The sequence below is a fragment of the Rhincodon typus genome, chromosome 1 (assembly GCF_021869965.1).
Source record: "Rhincodon typus isolate 14 chromosome 1, sRhiTyp1.1, whole genome shotgun sequence".
In the NCBI taxonomy this organism is placed as follows: domain Eukaryota; kingdom Metazoa; phylum Chordata; class Chondrichthyes; order Orectolobiformes; family Rhincodontidae; genus Rhincodon; species Rhincodon typus.
In genome coordinates this window covers 164,280,942-164,300,070 of record NC_063332.1, presented here as the reverse complement: position 1 = coordinate 164,300,070, position 19,129 = coordinate 164,280,942, and the positions used below count along the sequence as shown (strand labels likewise).

The 19,129-nt window shown below is 40.4% G+C and overlaps 1 protein-coding gene across 1 annotated transcript in view; it reads left to right on the top strand.

Annotated features, from left to right (window-relative positions):
- Positions 1–849: 849 nt before the first annotated feature.
- smarca5 (SWI/SNF related, matrix associated, actin dependent regulator of chromatin, subfamily a, member 5) overlaps positions 850–19,129 on the top strand; it is a 33,567-nt gene continuing 15,287 nt past the window's right edge. The window contains exons 1-9 of the mRNA XM_020533953.2: positions 850–1,172; positions 4,831–4,914; positions 9,676–9,842; positions 12,580–12,680; positions 13,870–13,970; positions 14,231–14,410; positions 15,405–15,560; positions 16,519–16,650; positions 17,959–18,027. Of these exons, the coding sequence (XP_020389542.1) occupies positions 1,035–1,172; positions 4,831–4,914; positions 9,676–9,842; positions 12,580–12,680; positions 13,870–13,970; positions 14,231–14,410; positions 15,405–15,560; positions 16,519–16,650; positions 17,959–18,027 (1,128 nt within the window). The 5' untranslated portion in view covers positions 850–1,034. The remainder of the gene's footprint in view (positions 1,173–4,830; positions 4,915–9,675; positions 9,843–12,579; positions 12,681–13,869; positions 13,971–14,230; positions 14,411–15,404; positions 15,561–16,518; positions 16,651–17,958; positions 18,028–19,129) is intronic.

Here is a 19,129-nt window from a genome sequence, read left to right as displayed (position 1 = left end):
ATGTAACTACACAGTAAGTGTTGGATTGGTTATAAACTTCCAAAATTCCACAAATTCTGGAAAGGTCCCAGAGATCGGAAAACTGCAAATACAAGAACTCAGTTTCAGAACGGAGGATCAAAGAAAGCAGAAAACTATGGAATTAGACTGTAGTTTTTCGTCATCAATTCCATTCTTTTATTCCCTCCTACTACCTTCCAACCTGCCCCATCACTATCCTACACCTTCCACACTGCCTCACCACCTCTATCCTGTTCCCTGGACACTCTTCAATCCCTCCTACTTCACTACCTTACACGTTCCATGCTGCCTGGGCTACCTCCTCCCTGCCGCCTAAAGATGCCTCATACTGTCTCAGCTCCCTGACCCTTCACTACCCTACACCTTCCACAATGCCCAGCCACCTGCACCTTGCCTTGCACCCTCCTGCTTCTCTGCGCCCTTCCACCCTGCCCTACACCCTTCCTCACCGCCCTGCAACCTTCGACACTGCCCTGCAACCTTCCACCCTGCCCTACACCCTTCCTCACCGCCCTGCAACCTTCCACCCTGCCCTGCAACCTTCCTCACCGCCCTGCAACCTTCCACCCTGCCCTGCAACCTTCCACCCTGCCCTCACCCTTCCTCACCGCCCTGCACCCTTCCTCACTGCCCTGCAACCTTCCACCCTGCCCTGCACCCTCCTGCCTCTCTGCAACCTTCCATCCTGCACTCTCTATTCCCGCCACCAAACTGTTACTTAGCAACAGTTCAAACCAAAAGTAACAATCCGGGTAGGTTCTCGCGAGTGCGGTCCCTGGGGGCGAGGGGGCGGAGCTAAGTCTGGCGGGATTTGGTGAGGGAGTTCTCGCGAGAGCCGGGCAGCGGCGGAGGTGGATGAGTAGGCGGTTGAGCGGAAGATCGGAGCCGGCTGAGGAAGCCGGAGGAGCCGACCCGGCGGTAGAGTGGTGTTGGAGGGAAACGGCGTGAGAGGTCGGCTCCGGTGAGGCATTCTCAATTCAACCGAGGGGAGGTACGGGAAAGGAGAACGGAACATGTCGGAAGCCGAGGAGAGGCCGAGCGCCAACTTGAACCTGAACCCTAACCCGGCCGAGGGGCAGGTGGAGGAGGCGAGCTCGAAGCCTGGGGCGATGGCGGCCGAACCCCAGATGCAGACTCCGGGCACGGACCAGGTGAGAGGGAGAGAGATCGGATCCGTCGACAACCCCGTCCTCCCGCCGCGAGAGCGGCCGGTTACCCGCCTCGTGTTCATCCTTATCGGGTCCCCGTCATGTAAACAACCCCGTTCCTTCCATTGCCGGTTTACCGCCCGGGTCCTGTCTGCCCTGATAACGGGTGGTGGGAGGGATGATGGGGGCGGGGGGAGAATACGGTCGCCGGCACTCGGTGTGTGTTGGGGGAGGGGGAGAGGGAGAATAGGACTTGGTCCGTCGCTGACGGCGCACGCGCAGTCCGCTTCCCCTTTCCCCCTTCTTTGTCTGATCCTCTCCCCCTTCCTCAGGAGGAATCCTCCACCCGGGATCCGCTACGCCAACCCGCAGAAGGTGCCAGAGGAACCCTGAGGGTCTCTGGAAGCCTCCGAGAAGAAATAAACGAGGCGCGGGGGGTTGGGGGGGGTGGAGGAGGAAAGGATCAATGAATCTTTATGGCTCTGCTTCGTTCGCTCGCTTCACTTTCTCTCAAACACATAGTCTCCAATCATCTCTACCTCCCACTCCCCACAACTTCTACCCCCCAATACACAAGCTCCAAAACGCCCCCTCATACCCTATTTAACCCCCCTTCTCTCACACCCTCCCTAACTCCCCACCCTTCATATACCTTGTTTAACCCACATTTTTCTCTCTCTTTCACACACTCCCTTTGTCCCTATTACACAATCCTTTCACGTTCCTCTGTCACCGTAATCCCTTCTGTCCCCCGTTTGCCTTATCCAGCATTAGCCCATCCCCAAACCACCTCCTCCCTTTAAAGAGACGTCAGTGTCTCAGCTAGTCTCCCGCATCTGCTAACTTCAGAAAATACTCATTAATGTTTCAGGGCCAACATCTCTGACAGGGGTTAATTGCAGTTTTAATGCATTTTATTCTGGGTCTGATTGCTGGTCAGCAGTGAGTAGTTTTGTTGGTGCCCTATTTTCATCCCTCTGCTACTGCTGTTCTTGGTTTTGTTGAAGTGTCTGTCTATTCAATACTTCCTGATTCCAATTTGGAATTTGACCCACTTATTCAGCTGGGCTGGTTTTGTGGTACCAAGGAAATAACAAGAACTTTTGGTCTGAAGCCCAGATGTAACTTTACTGTCGTTCTTCCGTGCTAGTTGGCTGTGTAAAAGGTAAATTGTTTAACAATTTTGGGTGAACTACTGGCCAAGCTATTTATAGCCAAATCAGTATATTTACTTTGATGAAGAGAATCATCCTACAAGGTATTGTTTCCAAGACAGAATGCTCATTATGCCAGTTTATATCTCAAGATGGTGCGACAGTGGTTTGATGGAGATCAGGCAATTTGTTTTTTGTTTCAGTTTAGAAATTGAGAGAATAATTTTGATTAAAAGACAAAAGACATGACTACTTTATAATAAACTGGAAAATTAATTTATTATTGGTACATGAACCTCAAATACAAGGAGTTACACTTCGGAGGAAAATTTAAAAGTTTGCACAATGCTAGAAAAAAATGCAACAAAGGGATCTCTGGAGTCCATCATTATAAATAAAAGTGCACATTAGGAAGACCATTTTAAAATTGTAAACTAAGCACTTGCGTTAATTTCTTGGTGGCTTACCTGACATATACTGGATGAGCACAGGTTTCTCCCCATCTCAAGATTTGAAATACTGAAGGCAATTGTTTTTAGGCCCCACTGTGAATTCTGTTCCCTAGCCACCAGATGCTTCCCCCTCATGGTTGCTTTCTGAGAGTGAGCCAGAAGATTTAAAACTTTTTGACCTCCTGACTGTGTATTCACACTGTTACTAAAATATTCCACTTCCATTTAGTAGCTGAAACCTTTATTGACATCATAACTGTCCCATCGTAATGGCCACCCTCCCATTTTCCAAACTTCATAAACTTGAGCTTATTTAAAATTCTATCTGTATTGGCACCAAATCTATTTACCTGTCACCTCTGTGTTTGCTGTCCCCTAATCTTGCAACACCTTGATTTTAATATCTCCATCTTTGTTTATAAATCCTTTATTACCTCGCCCAGTACTTTTTCTGTAATTGCCTGCAATCCTGCCAGGTCACTCTGCTGTTCCATTTCTGGCTTCTTGCACATCTCTCATTTTAATTATGTTTAGCTGCCTAAACATGAGCTTCTGAAATACTCTTTCTAAAATTTTCTGTCCTCTAAACTGACCTGTAGATTACATCGATCCTAATACTTCTATCTGTGGCTCATTGTCAGTATTATGTGATAATGTTCCTGTGAAGTGCTTTGTATGTTTTATGTTAACATAGTTTAATCACCAATTTTGTATTTATACACTATCTCTCAACACATTGCACAATTCTGGTTTCTATTTTGTAAAGAGCTACGTAGGCACTGGAAATGATGTAAAAGAAAAACCCACAAAGATATACCTCGAGAGGCTATCCTCTAAGGAAATAGCTGGAGCTATTTAATCTCAAAGAGAGGCTGATCCATGGCCTAACAAGTATGCATACATACATTTCCTCCTTCTTGTGAGCCCTAACTCGGTACTCTTGGTTCTCAGTCAGAAAGTGATTCAATTAGCACATCAACGCGTTGAGAACTGAAATTGGGCCTAATTCTATGTTGTCAAGTTTACCTTTCAAGTGAGACGGAATGGAAGGGTATTATTAAACTAGAGAGGGTTCAGACAAGATTTATCAGGATTTGTTGAGAATGGAGGGTTTGAGATATAAAAATAGACTAGAAATGCTAGGACTTTTCACTGGCATGCAGGAGGTTGAGGGGTGACCTTTTATGAAGGTTTATGAAATCTTGAGGGGTATAGATAAGGTGAATGATGAGATTTTTCCCTAGGTTCAAAACTAGGAGTGTATTTTTAAGGTGAGAGGAGAAAGACTTAAAAAGGTCAGGAGGGGCAACTTTCTTACACAGTGGTCTGTGTGTGGAATGAACTGCCAGAAAAAGTGGTGGATGCAGGTGCAGTTACAACATTTAAAAGACATTTGGATAAGTTCATAAGTAGGAATGGTTTGGAGGGATGTGGGCCAAACGTAGGCAGATGGGATAAGTTTCGTTTGGAAAATTTGGTCGGCATGGACTAGTTGGACCGAAGGGTGTGTTTCCATTCTTATGACTGACTGTGTTGGAGGTAGATGGTCCCAGCTAACTACTTTGAAGGAGCACTGGAGTCCAGGCTGATGTTTGCCTCTCAATTAACATCATAAAAATGGAGCATCTACTCAATAATTGCTATTTATGAAAGAGTTTGTGCACAACTTGGCTGGTTTATCTACCATGCTTTGACTGTAACCATGATTGCAAAATGTGCTATGCTAGTTAACTCAGCAATCTGAGATCAGAAATTTGGCAACATAGGCTATTGAGTTTTCAATGGCAAAAGGCTGTTTTATAGCCTTCACATTTTTTTCCAAACCTGTGTATGTTATCCATTTTAAAATGTATGTTCCCAAATTACATTAGAAATGTTTCTAAAATGTGTAATGCAGTTCAGCTTGCACATCTGCTTCGACAGTGCTTTTTGTTTTACTTTTATTCCTGAAATATCATGAGGCTTGACATTCAATGTAGTGTTCAGGTTCAATAATTCTGTATATTCCAAGATCTATTTTTTAAACCTTTTATGTTTTTCTTTGTCTGCTACTAGATGGATAGCGGTGATGCAGCGTTTATATTCAAAATGCCTAAACCTGAAGTCAAAGAGGAGGATCCTGCCTATGAAGAAAAAATGGTAAATACAATAAAGGAAATATTTGATTAAATTGCTTTCATTTATAGACATAATTACAGCACATTCACACATGGAAAGACAGCTTGCTTTACTTATGTAGATGATGGTTACAACTGACCAGAAACTTAATTGGACATGTAGAGTCATAGAGCGCAGAAACAGACCCTTTGGTCCAACCAATCCATGCCAAACATAATCCCAAACTAAACTAGTCCTACCTGCCTGCTCCTGGCCCATATACCTCCAAACCTTTCCTATTCATGTATCTATCCAAATGTCTTTTAAATGTTGTAATTGTACCTGCATCCACCATTTCCTCAGGAAGATCACTCCACACATGAACCATCTCTGTCTAAAAACAAAATTGTCTCATGCCTTTTTAAAATCTCTCTCCTCTCACCTTAAAAATGTGTCCCCTAGTCCTAGAGAAATGACAGCTGCCATTAAGTCTACCTATACCTGTCATTATTTTATAAACTTCTATCAAGTTTCCTTTCAGCCTCCTACGCTCGGGTAAGAAAGTTCCAGCCTTTCTTTATAACTGAAACCTTCCATACCTAGTAACAACCTGGTAAATCTCTTCTGATCCCTCTCTCGACTGATAACGTCCTTCTTATAACTGGGCAACCCAGAACTAGAGACAGTATTCCAGAAGAGGCCTCACCAACGTCCCGTACAGCCTCAACATGACTTCCCAACTCTCCTATTCAGGACTCTTGTATTCAGTGATGGCAAGCGTGCCAAAAGCCTTTTCAACCATCTAGTCAATATGTGATGCAAACTTCAAAGAATTATATTCCTGCATTCCAGGTCTCTTATCTCTACAACACTACACAAGGCCCTACCCTTGTTTATTGTACCAAAATGCAACACCTCGTATTTATCCTGATTGAACTCCATCTGCCATTTTTCAGCCCATTGACCCATTTGATCAAGATTCCTTTGTAATCTCAGAAAACCTTCTTCACTGTCTACTAAACCACCAATTTTGGTGTCGTCTGCAAACTTACTAGCCATGCCCTTTATATTCTCATCCAAGTCATTTATATAAATGACAAACAAAAGAGGACCTATAACCTATCCCTCTGGGACACCTCTGGTCACGGGCCTCCAGCCTGAAAAACAACCCTCATTCATTACTCTGTCTCCTGCTGTTTAGCCAATTACGTATCCAATTGGCAAACTCACCCTAAATCCCATGTGACCTTACTTTACTAATTAGTCTACCATGTGGAACTTTGTCAAAGGCTTTACTAAAATCCACATAAACAATGTCTTCTGCTCTGCCCTCAACAATCTTTTTGGTAACTTCCTCAAGTTTGTGAAACACTATTTTCCTCACACAAAGCAATGCTATCCCTAATCAATTTTTGCCTCTCTAAATGTCCATAAGTCCTATCTTTTGTAATCAGCTCCAACAATTTACCTAAACCGAAGTCAGACTCTCAGGTCTATAGTTCCCCTGTTTCTGCTTACAGCCTTCCTTAAAGGTACAACATTAGCCACCCTCCGGACATTAGCCTCCTTACCTTTAGTTGTAGATGATGCAAATATTCCTGCAAGGGGTTTCGTTATTTCCTCCCTTACTTCCCACAATGTTCTGGAATATATTTGATCAGGTCCCAGAGATTTATCCACCTTTAAATTCTCTGAGACCTCATGAACTTTCTCTTCTGTAATGTGAACTGTTTTTAAAACATCAAAGCTTATTTCTCTGCATTCTCTAGATGTCACTTTTTCTTCAAAGTAAAAACTGATGCGAAATGTTCGTTTAGTATCTCTCCCATCTCCTGGGGTTCAACACAAAGCTGACCTCCTTGATCTTTAAGAGGCCCTACCCTTTCTGTAGTGACCCTCCTGCTCTTAATGTATTTGTAGAATCTCTTTGGATTATTCCCTAACCATATCTGTCAATACTATCTTGTCCCCTCTTTGCCTTCCTGATTTCCCTCTTAAGAATGCCCCTACACTCTTTATATTGATTAAGGGATTCAATTGAACAAAGTTGTCTTTATCGAAAATAAGATACTCTTTTATTCTTGACTAGAACCTCAATATCTTTATTCGTCCATTATTCCTTAATCTTTACCAGCCTTACTCTTCACTCTGACAGGAACAAAATGCCTCTGAACTCTCATCACCACACTCTTAAAGACCTCCCACTTGTCAGACAGCTTTTTGCCTGCGAACTGTCCACTCCAAACAACTTTTGACAGTTCTTTTCTCGTACCATTAAAACTTACCTTACCTCAATTAAAATCTTTAACTTCTATAAAAGGCGTATTCTTTTCCATAACCATTTTGAAACTAATAGAACTGTGATCACTAGACCCGAAGAGTTTCCCCACTTTTACTTTAGTCATTTGCCCTGCCTGATAGCCCAAAAGAAGGTCTAAGTTTGCTCCTGTAGTAGGAGCATCCACAAATTGATAAAGAAAATTTTCTTGAACACATTTGATAAATTCTTCACTATCCAAACCTTTAACATTATGGTAGCCCCAGTCAATGTTTGGAAAATGAAAATCCCCCATTATTATAACTTTATTATGCTTAAATATATCTGAGATCTCCCTACACATTTGTTTCTCAATTTCCCTCTTACTATTGGGGAGCCTATAGTAGAATATCATCAAAGTGATCTTTCCTTTCTACCTATATATCTTTTTTGCTGGATGATTTTTCAGGAATATCTTCACTAGTTACAGCAATAATGTATCCCTTAATCAAATTTCCCCCCCCCCCCCTCCGCCTTTATTTTCTATCCTTCCTACAGTATCTAAAGGCTGGACTATTGAGCTGCAAATCTTGTCCATCTCTCTCTCAAGTTTCTGTAATAAAAATGACATCCCAATCCCATGTTCTTAAACGTGCTTTGAGTTCATCAGCCTTACCTGTAAGATCCCTTGCATTGAAATAAATGCAGTTTAGTTTTTCAGTGTTACCACGTACTCAATTCTCTCGATTCTTTTTTTTAATTGACATGCTCTCCTCACATTCAGAACCTTCCCATTAATCCTTCTGTTTACACTGCTACTTAGAATCCTCCATTTCCTCCTCTCTATCAGTATAAAGTCTCCCTTAATGGAATGAGCATATCTCCTTGCAAAGATATTGGTCCCTTTCCAGGTTAGGTTAGACCCATCCTTTTTGAACAGGTCTATTCTATCCCTGGAGACATTCTAATTGTCCAAAAACCTGAATCCCTGATCAATACACCAGCTCTTCAACCATTGATTTATCTCCTTTAACCTTTTGTTCCTTCTCTCATTTGAGTTGGGCGTTGGGAGTAAACCAAAAATTACTACTTTCACTATTCTACTTTTTAATCTTCTCCATAACCTCTTAAATTCACTCTGTACTGCTTTACTCTTTTCCGTAAAAATGTCATTCTTACCAATGTGTACAATAATTTCTGTCTGTTCAATCTCACCTTTAACAATATGCTTGAAACGTTAAGAGGCGTCCTTAACCCTAGCACCAGGAAAGCAGCAAACCATTCTGAATTTATGCTCACTGCCACAGAATCTCCTGTCAATGCCCCTGGCAGGAGAGTCCTCTATAACAATAATTCTATTAAATCTTGTCAAACACTGCCTAATGTAAGAATCATTGCAAGTGTCCAAAAACTGACTGCCCCTTCCATTTGTTTCAGAGAAACAATGCCGCTTATCTTGCACAAAAACAAGGACCAGTTTTATTTTGTTCATGGGAAGGTGCTGTTGAAGGAGGTTTGGCAACTTGCTGCAGTGTGTCATGAAGATGCTTCACACTGCAGCATCTCTGCACTGGAGGTGACTGAAGCAGTAATCAAGTGGGCAGCTTTGCCCTTGGTGATGTTGAGCTTCTTGAGTGTTGTTGGAATTATGCTCATGCTGGCAAGTGGAGGGCATTCCATCACACTCCTGATTTGTGCCTTGCAAATGAAAGGACCGGCTTTGGGTAATTACTTTGGTGTTGCTGTATCCTCTGAGCAAATAGGCAATTTTGGGAGAATGGTAATGCCTGCAAACCTTTGGAAATAGTATCAAATAAAGTTTATTAGTGATTAAGCAACTATTTTTGAGACAGCGGAGGATAAGTTATTACTATTACCTTCAGACATTAACTACTAAGTTACTCTTTCTCTCTAGTAACTTCTAGTTTCATTTTGCAAAACATTCCACTAACATATGCTTTCAACAGTTCCATAGTGAATTAATCGTGAAAACTGCTAAATTTGAGGCTGCCCTACTTGATGTATGTATTGAACTTGTCTATTATCCTGTTGTGGTCGAAAAGAAATATGTCTTTAGGCATATATTCAGTAAAGTGCAATGGCCATAATACAGATTAAAAATATGACTACTTTATGCAGCTTTTTTTAAGTAAAGAGAAGCTAATATAATTTGCACAGGCTTTGGCTTTTCGAAACATAGCTAATGTTTGAAGAGAGCATTGTTGAATTTAATATCACAATGCAATCTTGGTTACACTGGGAATAGAAAAAAAGTGGGTTTTTTCTTGCCCTGCTTCCCCCTTCCACAAATGTTATATAATGGTCCAATTTGCAAAATAATACAAGGAGAATGCAAATCAGTTTACTAATAAAAATACTGAGTTTTCCAAAGACATCTGTTAGCTTTTATTAATAGTAACTCTGCATCTCCCCTTTAAGGAAAACTTACTATTCAGCATAAATTAATTGAAAAATGTTTGCACATTGTGGTGTCACTTTTTTTCTCTATTCCTCACTGAACATTTTTTTTTCTTTTTGCTTTACAGAAAGCAGACAGGGCAAATAGATTTGATTATCTGCTGCAACAGACTGAACTTTTTGCCCACTTTATCCAACCTGCTGCACAGAAGACTCCAACCTCACCTTTAAAGATGAAACCTGGGCGTCCTCGCATAAAGAAAGATGAGAAACAGACACTTCTTTCGGTTGGAGAGTAAGATATATTACAGGCAATGTGTTTTTGAATTCTTCATGTCAGTTCTATGCGATTTCAAGTTGGAAAACATTCCTCATGTTCCAAAGCCAAAAGATTGTTAATAGTTGATTAAAATAGAATAATGGAAATAATTTTTTTATTTAGTCTTGAGATTTTGGAGCCTTTCAATACCTTAGATACTACATTATTTCTTAGTCCACGTTTTCATGAGAGACCAACTTAGGAGCAACCACGAGTTGTGGGAATTACATAATGAAGTTGCAAAGTGACACAGATCATTGAATGGGTAAAACTGTCTGATGGAGTTCAATATGGGGAAGTGAGTTCCCCATCCTGGGCCGCCTCCAGTGTCACAACGATGCCACCCGGCCTTGGGAGCCCTAAAGTCTCAATGTGGACTTTACTAATTTCAAAATCTCCCCACCTCCCCGGCCTCATCCCATGACCAACCCTCCCTCTCATTCCCGCCTCCTTGACCTGTCTGTCTTCTCTCCCACCTATCCGCTCCTCCCACCTCACTGACCAATCCCCACCACTGCCTACCTGCACTCCCCCATCATCCCACCTACCTTCCCTGGCCCCACCCCTCCTCTCTCTCTCTTTATTTCAGAGCTCCCTTCCCCCTCCCCCATTTCTGAAGAAGGCTCCCGACCTGAAACGTCAGCTTTCCTGCCCCTCAGATGCTGCCTGGCCTGCTGTGCTCCTCCAGCTCCACACGGTGTTATCTCTGACTCCAGCATCGGCAGTTCTTACTATCTCAGAGTTCGAAGTAAGACAAGTTTGAGCTCCTGATTTTTGTTACCTTGTCAGGTGCGCAGAAGTGGTGGAAATTCAGTTCTGTGAACCTGGCATTTAAAAATGGTCACCAATCTTCAACTTTTGATGTGGTTGTGGGTCTGGTGTTGAATTGGATCAGGAGGCCCGATGAGATCCTAAGATGCTGCCAGTTTCTGAGACGGACTTGGTGGAAAATCTGCATCAAAGCTCTAGCACTGCGGTGAAAGTTCTAGAAACAGATAAAACATTCCTCCTGCTCAGTTCCCTTCAATCCCCCACACTTCATACACCATCAGTACCACCTTATGATACAGTATCCATCATTATGGCTTGTCATAATTCCTAGGCAAGTCTTTGCCCATATCCCATTAGCCATCATACCTCTTGTGTCCTCATGCCACAAATTATACCCATGGCCCTTTATAGCTCCTAGGCCAACTATGTCAACTGTACCAACCCCAAACCGCCATCCTATGCCCTTCTCTCCATGTCATTTGGTATCCAGCATGAAGTCTCAGGAAAAATCCCTGACCTCCACCACTGTTTGGATTGTATCCAAAGGGGCATGTCAGTTCTGAAATGCACTTACATCAAGTAAAGCAAATTTTTTGTAATCTAAACACTAGGGTCCTGACACCAGGGATTGCAGAATCCCATTTCGGTGGAGGTGGCTGATCATTTAAATGGCCATCATGCTTGTGGTAATTGTGTGCAAATTATGGCCTGCCACCAATACTATTTGATGAAAATGAGAAATGCTGGGACAAACTTGGCTTTGCCAACATCTTCCAACATTTCACCACTACAGTGATGCTCTCCATGGAGCCAGAGTGTTTTCGACAAGAGAGATCATTTCCTGTAGAAGAGCAAGAGGAGTTTGGCTGTGCATGTATACAAATCACTCTCAATATTGTTGCATGGTTACAAGAAGTAATTGGGGCCTAAAAGAAAGCTGACCTTGTCTCACAGGGATTGGAATGCAAAAATATGGAAGTTCTATCGAGCCTTGGTCAAACCCCCATAGAATGCTGTCTTTGTTTCTGTGCACCAGACTCAAAAACAAAAAGTTATGTTGGCCTTGTGAGGAGTTACAGTACAGATGCATCAAGATTATACCTGGGTTTCATGTTAAGCTACAGAAACAGGTTACATAGATTTGTTTTGCATACCTTTTGAGAAAGGGTTGTAAGGTTACCTATTTGAGGCATTTAATATGTCTGGGGAGTTTAGTATGCTCAGTACAGAGAACAATTTCTTTTGGGTGAATCCAGACCGAGGGGTTTCATCTTATGGGGGGGATTATGGAAATCCCCCACAGCCCTTCAGTTTTCTGAACTGAGATCAATAATTATTTTTAAGTGATGGAAAGCAATAGCAGATAAATGGAGTTGTGGTCTAGAATAGGTATGATCTAATTGAGTGTCTGAACAGGTACCAGAGGCTCTCTGGTCTACACCATTAACTCAAGTTGTAGAAGTAGTATCGTTGTCCCTGGTGTAAAACATCATACAATTTTTTAGAATTGATTTCAAGTTTCTATTAACCTTGCATTAAAAGCCTACGGTTCTGAAAATCGTCACAAGTGAGATTCATTTATTAAATGAAACATGTCAGTTGAATGATCTATTGCATTAACATTTTATCCTACATTTATTTTATGAAGTACTAATATACCCTGCACATAATGGCCTTGGAAGGATGCAAGTGTTTGAATGATAACAGATTTCAGAATTGAGATTTGAAGTCAGCTTTAAATTAAAACTGACCACCTGCAATTGAAACTGAGTTTTAATTCTGTAACACATCATACATGTGCTAAACCTGATAACAAAGTCAGTGCGCAAATCTATTGTTTATTCTGACATGACTAGTTTTGAAATTAGCTACAGTGATACTTAACTCAGATTGGCAAATAATAGTAACTCCTTGCACCAAACAATTCACTTTTAATCCTTAGCTATCGGCATCGCCGTACAGAACAGGAAGAGGATGAAGAATTACTGTCAGAAAATAGCAAGACAACCAATGTCTGCACAAGGTTTGAAGAATCCCCATCATGTATGTAAAGCCATTTTATTCATTATTTCATACATGAGTTAATGTAGTTCAGACTTTTCACTGTTTTTCCAGTTGCTTTCATACTTTTAGTCACCATTCATTGATTTGCAGTATTCAGTTTATTAATATAGTCAAATCTATACTTGTCATTTGGGGCTGCTGTAATTTAGGTTTTCAAATTATGAACAACACCTCTTGTTCTCCCAACTTAATTTGCTATACTTGATAGCCTAAGATAGAACAGTGTGAATGACAATGGGCGCACTGACTCAATTTAGCCTAACTTACATTTTAGTGTCTTTGAACTCTCAACTGGATTTTGTCAATTTTCGTGCATTTTGATGTCAAGTCCAGCACAGTTGAAATGCTGGGTGATGTTGAAAGATCATCTTAATGCAGGTATAAAATAACTGTCATTACAATGGCCTTTGACATGTTTTGTATAGCTCTGTGCTCACAGGGACCCAACTTGAAACTGCTTCAAATTATTTTTCATGGGACCCTAGTAGCCAATAAAAGGATGAAGTCTTTATCTTAGTCCAGGCCACATTGAATTGAGCTATTGTTTTAGTAAGGAAAACGAAATAATTATACTGATTGCAAGCACTGCTCTGCTTTTTATGAGCATCAGATATGACCACTTTCTTTATCCTATGAAATGGTGAGCATAATTATCTGGTTCTCGCCTGAAGATGTTTCTCCAACTGTAACATTTAAAAAAAAAATCCCTGCAGTAACAATAAATAATTGTTTGGTACTACCCACAGTTCAGTAAACTGGTTTTCCTTAACATCATCCCCTCCCTGGCCACCCTGTTTTCACCCCTAATCCTACAGTTGCCTACCTATATGAAGTTTTGTACTCTGTTTGACTGTTTGTCTCTGTATTATTTGGCCTTGTTTAATTAGCTGCTATAATTAGCTGCTATAGAGTGGCTGTAGTCTGTGAAATATGCCATCTTTGATTTGGAGTCTGCGTCTGAATGCAAACGTTGAGACCCTGATACCAGTTTGATTGAGCTGCTTGCTTTTTGTTGTCTCAAGCTGTCAAGGTGCTTTCAGTTAAATGGTTCCTGATATAGTAATACTTTTCTTTTTGGTCATGCTATGGTTTCATATCCACTTAACTCTGTTCTCTACAAACCTTTACAGCGATTTCAGACTCTAAATGTTTGGGATCTCTTCCACAGATATTAAAGGAGGAAAACTCCGAGACTATCAGATCCGTGGATTGAATTGGTTGATTTCTCTATATGAGAATGGCATCAATGGAATCTTGGCAGATGAGATGGTATGTATATTTTGGATTGTAGGAAAAACAGTTGTTCATTTAAGGTATTTGAGATTAAGGGGCGTTGATTACTAAGATGTGGAGCCAAGGCGAGGAAAGGAGTTAAGATGTAGATAAATCATGATCTGATTAAATGGCAGAATATGTTTGATGGGCTGAATGGTTTATTTCACTATGATATTCAGAAATGCCTTAAGGCGACTCGGATTGAAAAGCACTGATAGCTTACAAGAGGCTTAACTCTGTACTTCATTCAACAGGGTCTTGGGAAGACTTTGCAAACTATTGCTCTCCTTGGGTACATGAAACATTACAGAAACATTCCTGGACCTCACATGGTTCTAGTCCCTAAATCCACACTGCACAATTGGATGCTTGAATTCAAGAGGTGGATACCGACTCTTCGTGCCATTTGTCTAATAGGTGACAAGGATCAAAGGGTAAGGAACTGAGTTTTATTTTCCTAAAAATACTATTGGACAACACAAGTAATGTCTGGAGTTTAATTGTTGAGTGCTGCCCATTTGTGCTAGTATGTTGTGCAGTGGTAGATGGATCAGCTGATATGTTTTGGCTAACCCCAATGTGCAAATACCTTGGTACCCTGTATTGGAAAAATTATCCAGAATTCTTAGAGCTGGTTGCTGTCCTCTCATCCTGTCACACTTGCTGAATACAAATTAAATGGTCTGCTAGAATTTTCAAAGAAGACTGGAGAAGAATAGCTGCTTTGGCGAGGAATTGAAAGGTATCCAGTATCTATCAGACAGTATCAAGAAAATCAGTACATTTAGGCGGCGAAGAGGTTTTTCCAGCAGTCTTTTTTTTAACTGAATACAGACCATTCAACCTTTTCAGCATAGTTCTGATTTTTCTCTTGATTCCCCAAATAAGTAACAACATTTTTGCTACATCTAACCAAACACTTTGTGTAATAAAACTACAACAACTAAAGGACATTTAAAACTTGGGGCAATTTTAATGCAAAATTTGAAAACCTCCATTGAAATCTTGCTTTGGGTTATTATTCTTTGACATTGATCATATCTTTTGCTTTCTTGGTTCTGTGTTGCATTGACTTGTGTTCACCTCCCTCAAAATATGTTTGCAGAACGAAAGTTGATCTGTTACCATTTGTTAACGTCAGCCCTCGCAGTACCTCAAGACTAGCTAACATAACCTGCTTTTTTATGCATGTATAAAATCAGAAATTTGCCTCAATCTCGTGAGTAAAAATGCCCAAATATGTTGTAGTTTATTGCTCACTGTCACATTAAGGGAGAATTATACTATTATTTAATAAGTTAATGTTTTATTCCCATTAAATTGGGTTATTTAATTTCCACAAGACCAGTTTCCACTGTATTTGTGTTGCTGGAAAAATGATTATCTGGTGTTCAGGCAGTTGAAACCTAACTCGCTTTACATTATCAGGCTGCCTTCATCAGAGATGTACTCCTTCCTGGAGAGTGGGACGTTTGTGTGACGTCGTATGAAATGCTGATCCGGGAGAAATCTGTTTTCAAAAAGTTTAATTGGAGGTATTTGGTTATAGATGAAGCCCATAGGATCAAAAATGAAAAATCTAAGGTAAGTTTCTCTCCTCTCCTCCTCACTCACTCACTCACCACCACTCCCCCAATCACTGTTGCTTTTTTTTGCTCTCACACAACATGTTCACTTACTTTCTTCTTCCCACCTCTTTCTGGGTTTCTGGGAACAACATTGCTGAATGAATTTTTGTTGGATTCTGAAACTTGCTGGTTTTTCCCTGAGCTTTGAAGCTAGTAAAGAGAGGGGGTCAAAGATTAGTCCTGCCTTTTCAGGCTTTTAATAATTTTTCTTGATTCTTTCTTGGCAAGATTTTTGCAACAGTCATTGATAGTTTCATGTCACTATTACTGTGACTGGCTTGCTTTATTTCCAGATATATTGACTGCATCATTTGCCAGGCTGGGATTTGAACCCTTGTCCCTAAAACATTAATCTGGGTCTCTGGTTTAGTTGTTTTGTGAAGTAGAAATGCACCACTATTCCTCTTGTGTTCATGAGATTTCTTTTTTTAAAGATGTTTTAACGAGCTTTCACTTTTCCATGCTCACTGTTGCTGTGATTTGAAGAAAAAGAATCAGTGGAGGATCTAGGAAGTGCCCATACTATATTCTCTTATTTTCAAGTTTACGGATGACCATTTGCAGTATTATTGTAGTGTTGCTGGATTTATTTCTCTATTTTCTAAGATTTTGTAGCTAAAGAAGTGATACCTAGGTACTGTGGTTCCTAAGATGGCACTGTCAGTTGCGGCATATAAACTTTTCACTGTACTCATTTGAGTACATGTGACAATAAAGCTAATTTTAATTTGCTTCAGCTTCCAAATGCATGGCATTTGACTTTTGGTATGTTGCTCTACGAATGCATCAAAGTCACTCTTACAAACAAATTCAAATAGTTCAATGATATTTTAAATTCACTCTGAATTTAGCGTGATGGTATAATTTAAATTTGTAACTTATGCAGTAAGGTTTTTAATATGCTAAATTTGCAGCTATCTGAAATAGTGAGAGAATTCAAAACAACAAATCGGCTGTTACTCACGGGTACACCACTTCAGAATAATCTGCATGAACTTTGGGCTCTGCTTAACTTCCTTCTCCCAGATGTCTTCAATTCATCTGCTGTAAGTACAAGGAAAGTAAATTGTCAGTGACTGCAATATTAGTTTATGTTAAGGATCTATCTGAAACTTTCTTGTACAAGGAATTCTACAGCTTTTTGTCCCATCAATGTAAAGTTAAGCTGTCTGTCTCAATTGAGAGGTATTGTGAGATGGGATTCCTTGCATTGCACAAAGCTAGGTAACCAGTTCCAAATTCCCTAAGGATCATATTCACCATCTACAGAAAAAAAAGTATAAAGTCAAACTGGTAGTATCTAGTCCTCACCAGACACTACTGTCATGAATATTTAACAGTCTGTATATCACCAGCCTTGAAGCATATTGAATCTGTTTGATGTTTCCTCAGTTGACCACTTGAACAACTCTGCCATCTTGTGTCATGAACAAAAATTACATTAAGAGCAAGTTGGTTCTGAGGAAGGGTCACCAGACCCGAAACGGTAACTGTTTTTGAGGAGGGAGCAGTCCAGGAAGGGAATTCCAGAGGTTGGAGATGCCTTGGTAATAATGGGGCAACTAAAATCCAGTGCAAAAGACTAAAATTGGAGGAGCATGCATCTCAGCGAATGGAGGCAATGCTGTAGGCATTAAGGAGGCTTGCCGTGAGGAGAATCTCTAAGAGACAATGGAAGTTTTAGGAAAACAAGTTTGGGAATTTTGAAACTGGCGCGTTTCCAAATAGGTGCCAATTTAGATCATTGCTCACGGTGATTAGTAAACAGGTCTTGGCGCAAGTTAGGATTTGAGTAGCAGGGTTTTGAATTAGAGATAGTAGGAACTGCAGATGCTGGAGAATCCGAGACAACAAGGTGCAGAGCTGGATGAACACAGCAGGCCAAGCAGCATCATAGGAGCAGAAAGGCTGACGTTTCGGGCCTAGACCCTTCAAATTAGCTTGTTTATAGAACTTGGGGAAACACAGAGCATCGGAATTGTCACATCCAGTGGTAATAGAGGCATTGGTTGAGGGTTTCAACAATAGTTAAGTGGCAGGTTGAGTTCAGTCGTGTTTGCCTACTTCCATCTCTAACAATCTAAAGAATAAAGTTTGAATGCTTTCCTTGTCAAACCATTTGCCTGCCTACCAGAAGAAAGTGAACGGTAAAAGTTAGGAGCTGTATGTCTCCATTTTATGATAAACTATTTGTGAACAACCTAATTTGGGTGCTACTTGTATTTGTTGCTGTTCTTGTGCTTCTAATAACCAGTTTTATTTGAGACTATCACATTTTGAGGTTAATTGAATCAACATGTATAATCAAATTTAACAGATTAGAAACACCAAAACATGCTCTTTGTCTTTTGCAGGACTTTGATTCTTGGTTTGACACAAATAATTGCTTTGGAGACCAGAAACTAGTTGAAAGGTTGCATATGGTAAGTCTATTCCTTCAGTTTGTTGCTGGTGAATTATTAAGGTGTTAGTATAATTTAAGCCCCATTGTCATTAGAATCATTATTCTGAAAATAATATTTGTCTAATATATGTAGAGTACTATGAGTGGGAATGAGGCTATTTTGAAGTAACAGCAAGATTCAACAAAATATGATACCATATCCTTGCTTTGTTTAAATTGAGTTATTGTACAAAGTGCAAATTAATTTGCCTAATAAACTTAATAAAAGACAAATAAAATTAATACACTCACCACTACTTGCAAACACAATCGTGCAAACATAATTTAACCATAATCTATGATTGCTGCAGTGAAGTGTCTTTACTAAAACTCAACGAGAATAGGTTTTCTGAGTCTTGGATCTTGTGCCTAGTGTTGTCCCATTTCAGTCCAACTACTTGGAAGGGATAAGAAGTGTTTAAGGCATGGGCTGGTTCGACCCAAAGGGTCTGTTTCTGTTCTGAATGACTCCGATTTAAAAGCTCATTAAACATTAACAAGGTGTTACGTACTTGTTCTTTCATTCAGTGCACGTTAATTGCTGCCTGAAATAAGCACGGCATTTAAAGTGCCATTATAGGCAATTTCAAAGTTGGTGTAAGTGCAAATAGATAATTACTTTTTGGCTGATGTATGCAGCTGTTATGGATGTTAAGGATTGAGTAGACGTTCTCTACCCAGATCTGAATCTCTTCGGGTATTAAATGTAGTAAAGGGAAGTGTTTTTTTTAAAACATCATCTACTCATAAAACTATTTTGTTCAATCTCCATCTATTGAACACTCAACCAAATTTAGTAATAAGACCCATTAACATCTCCATGTCCGGATTTCTGATCCTTTGTGAGTTATCCAAATAAATGCATTTTTGTTGTTGGATTTCCAGAACTGATTACTAATCAGGAAGCATATTTAGTTTGAAATGGTCAGTAGTCGTGTCCTTGCTTCGGAAGACAGAGGGCCGGGTTTGAGACTCACCTGTTCCAAAGGTGTATAACTATCTCTGAATAGGTTGATTTGAAATATCTAGTTTCAGATGTCAGGACTTATTTTCTCTTCTGTGGAGATACAAGAAAAGGGAAG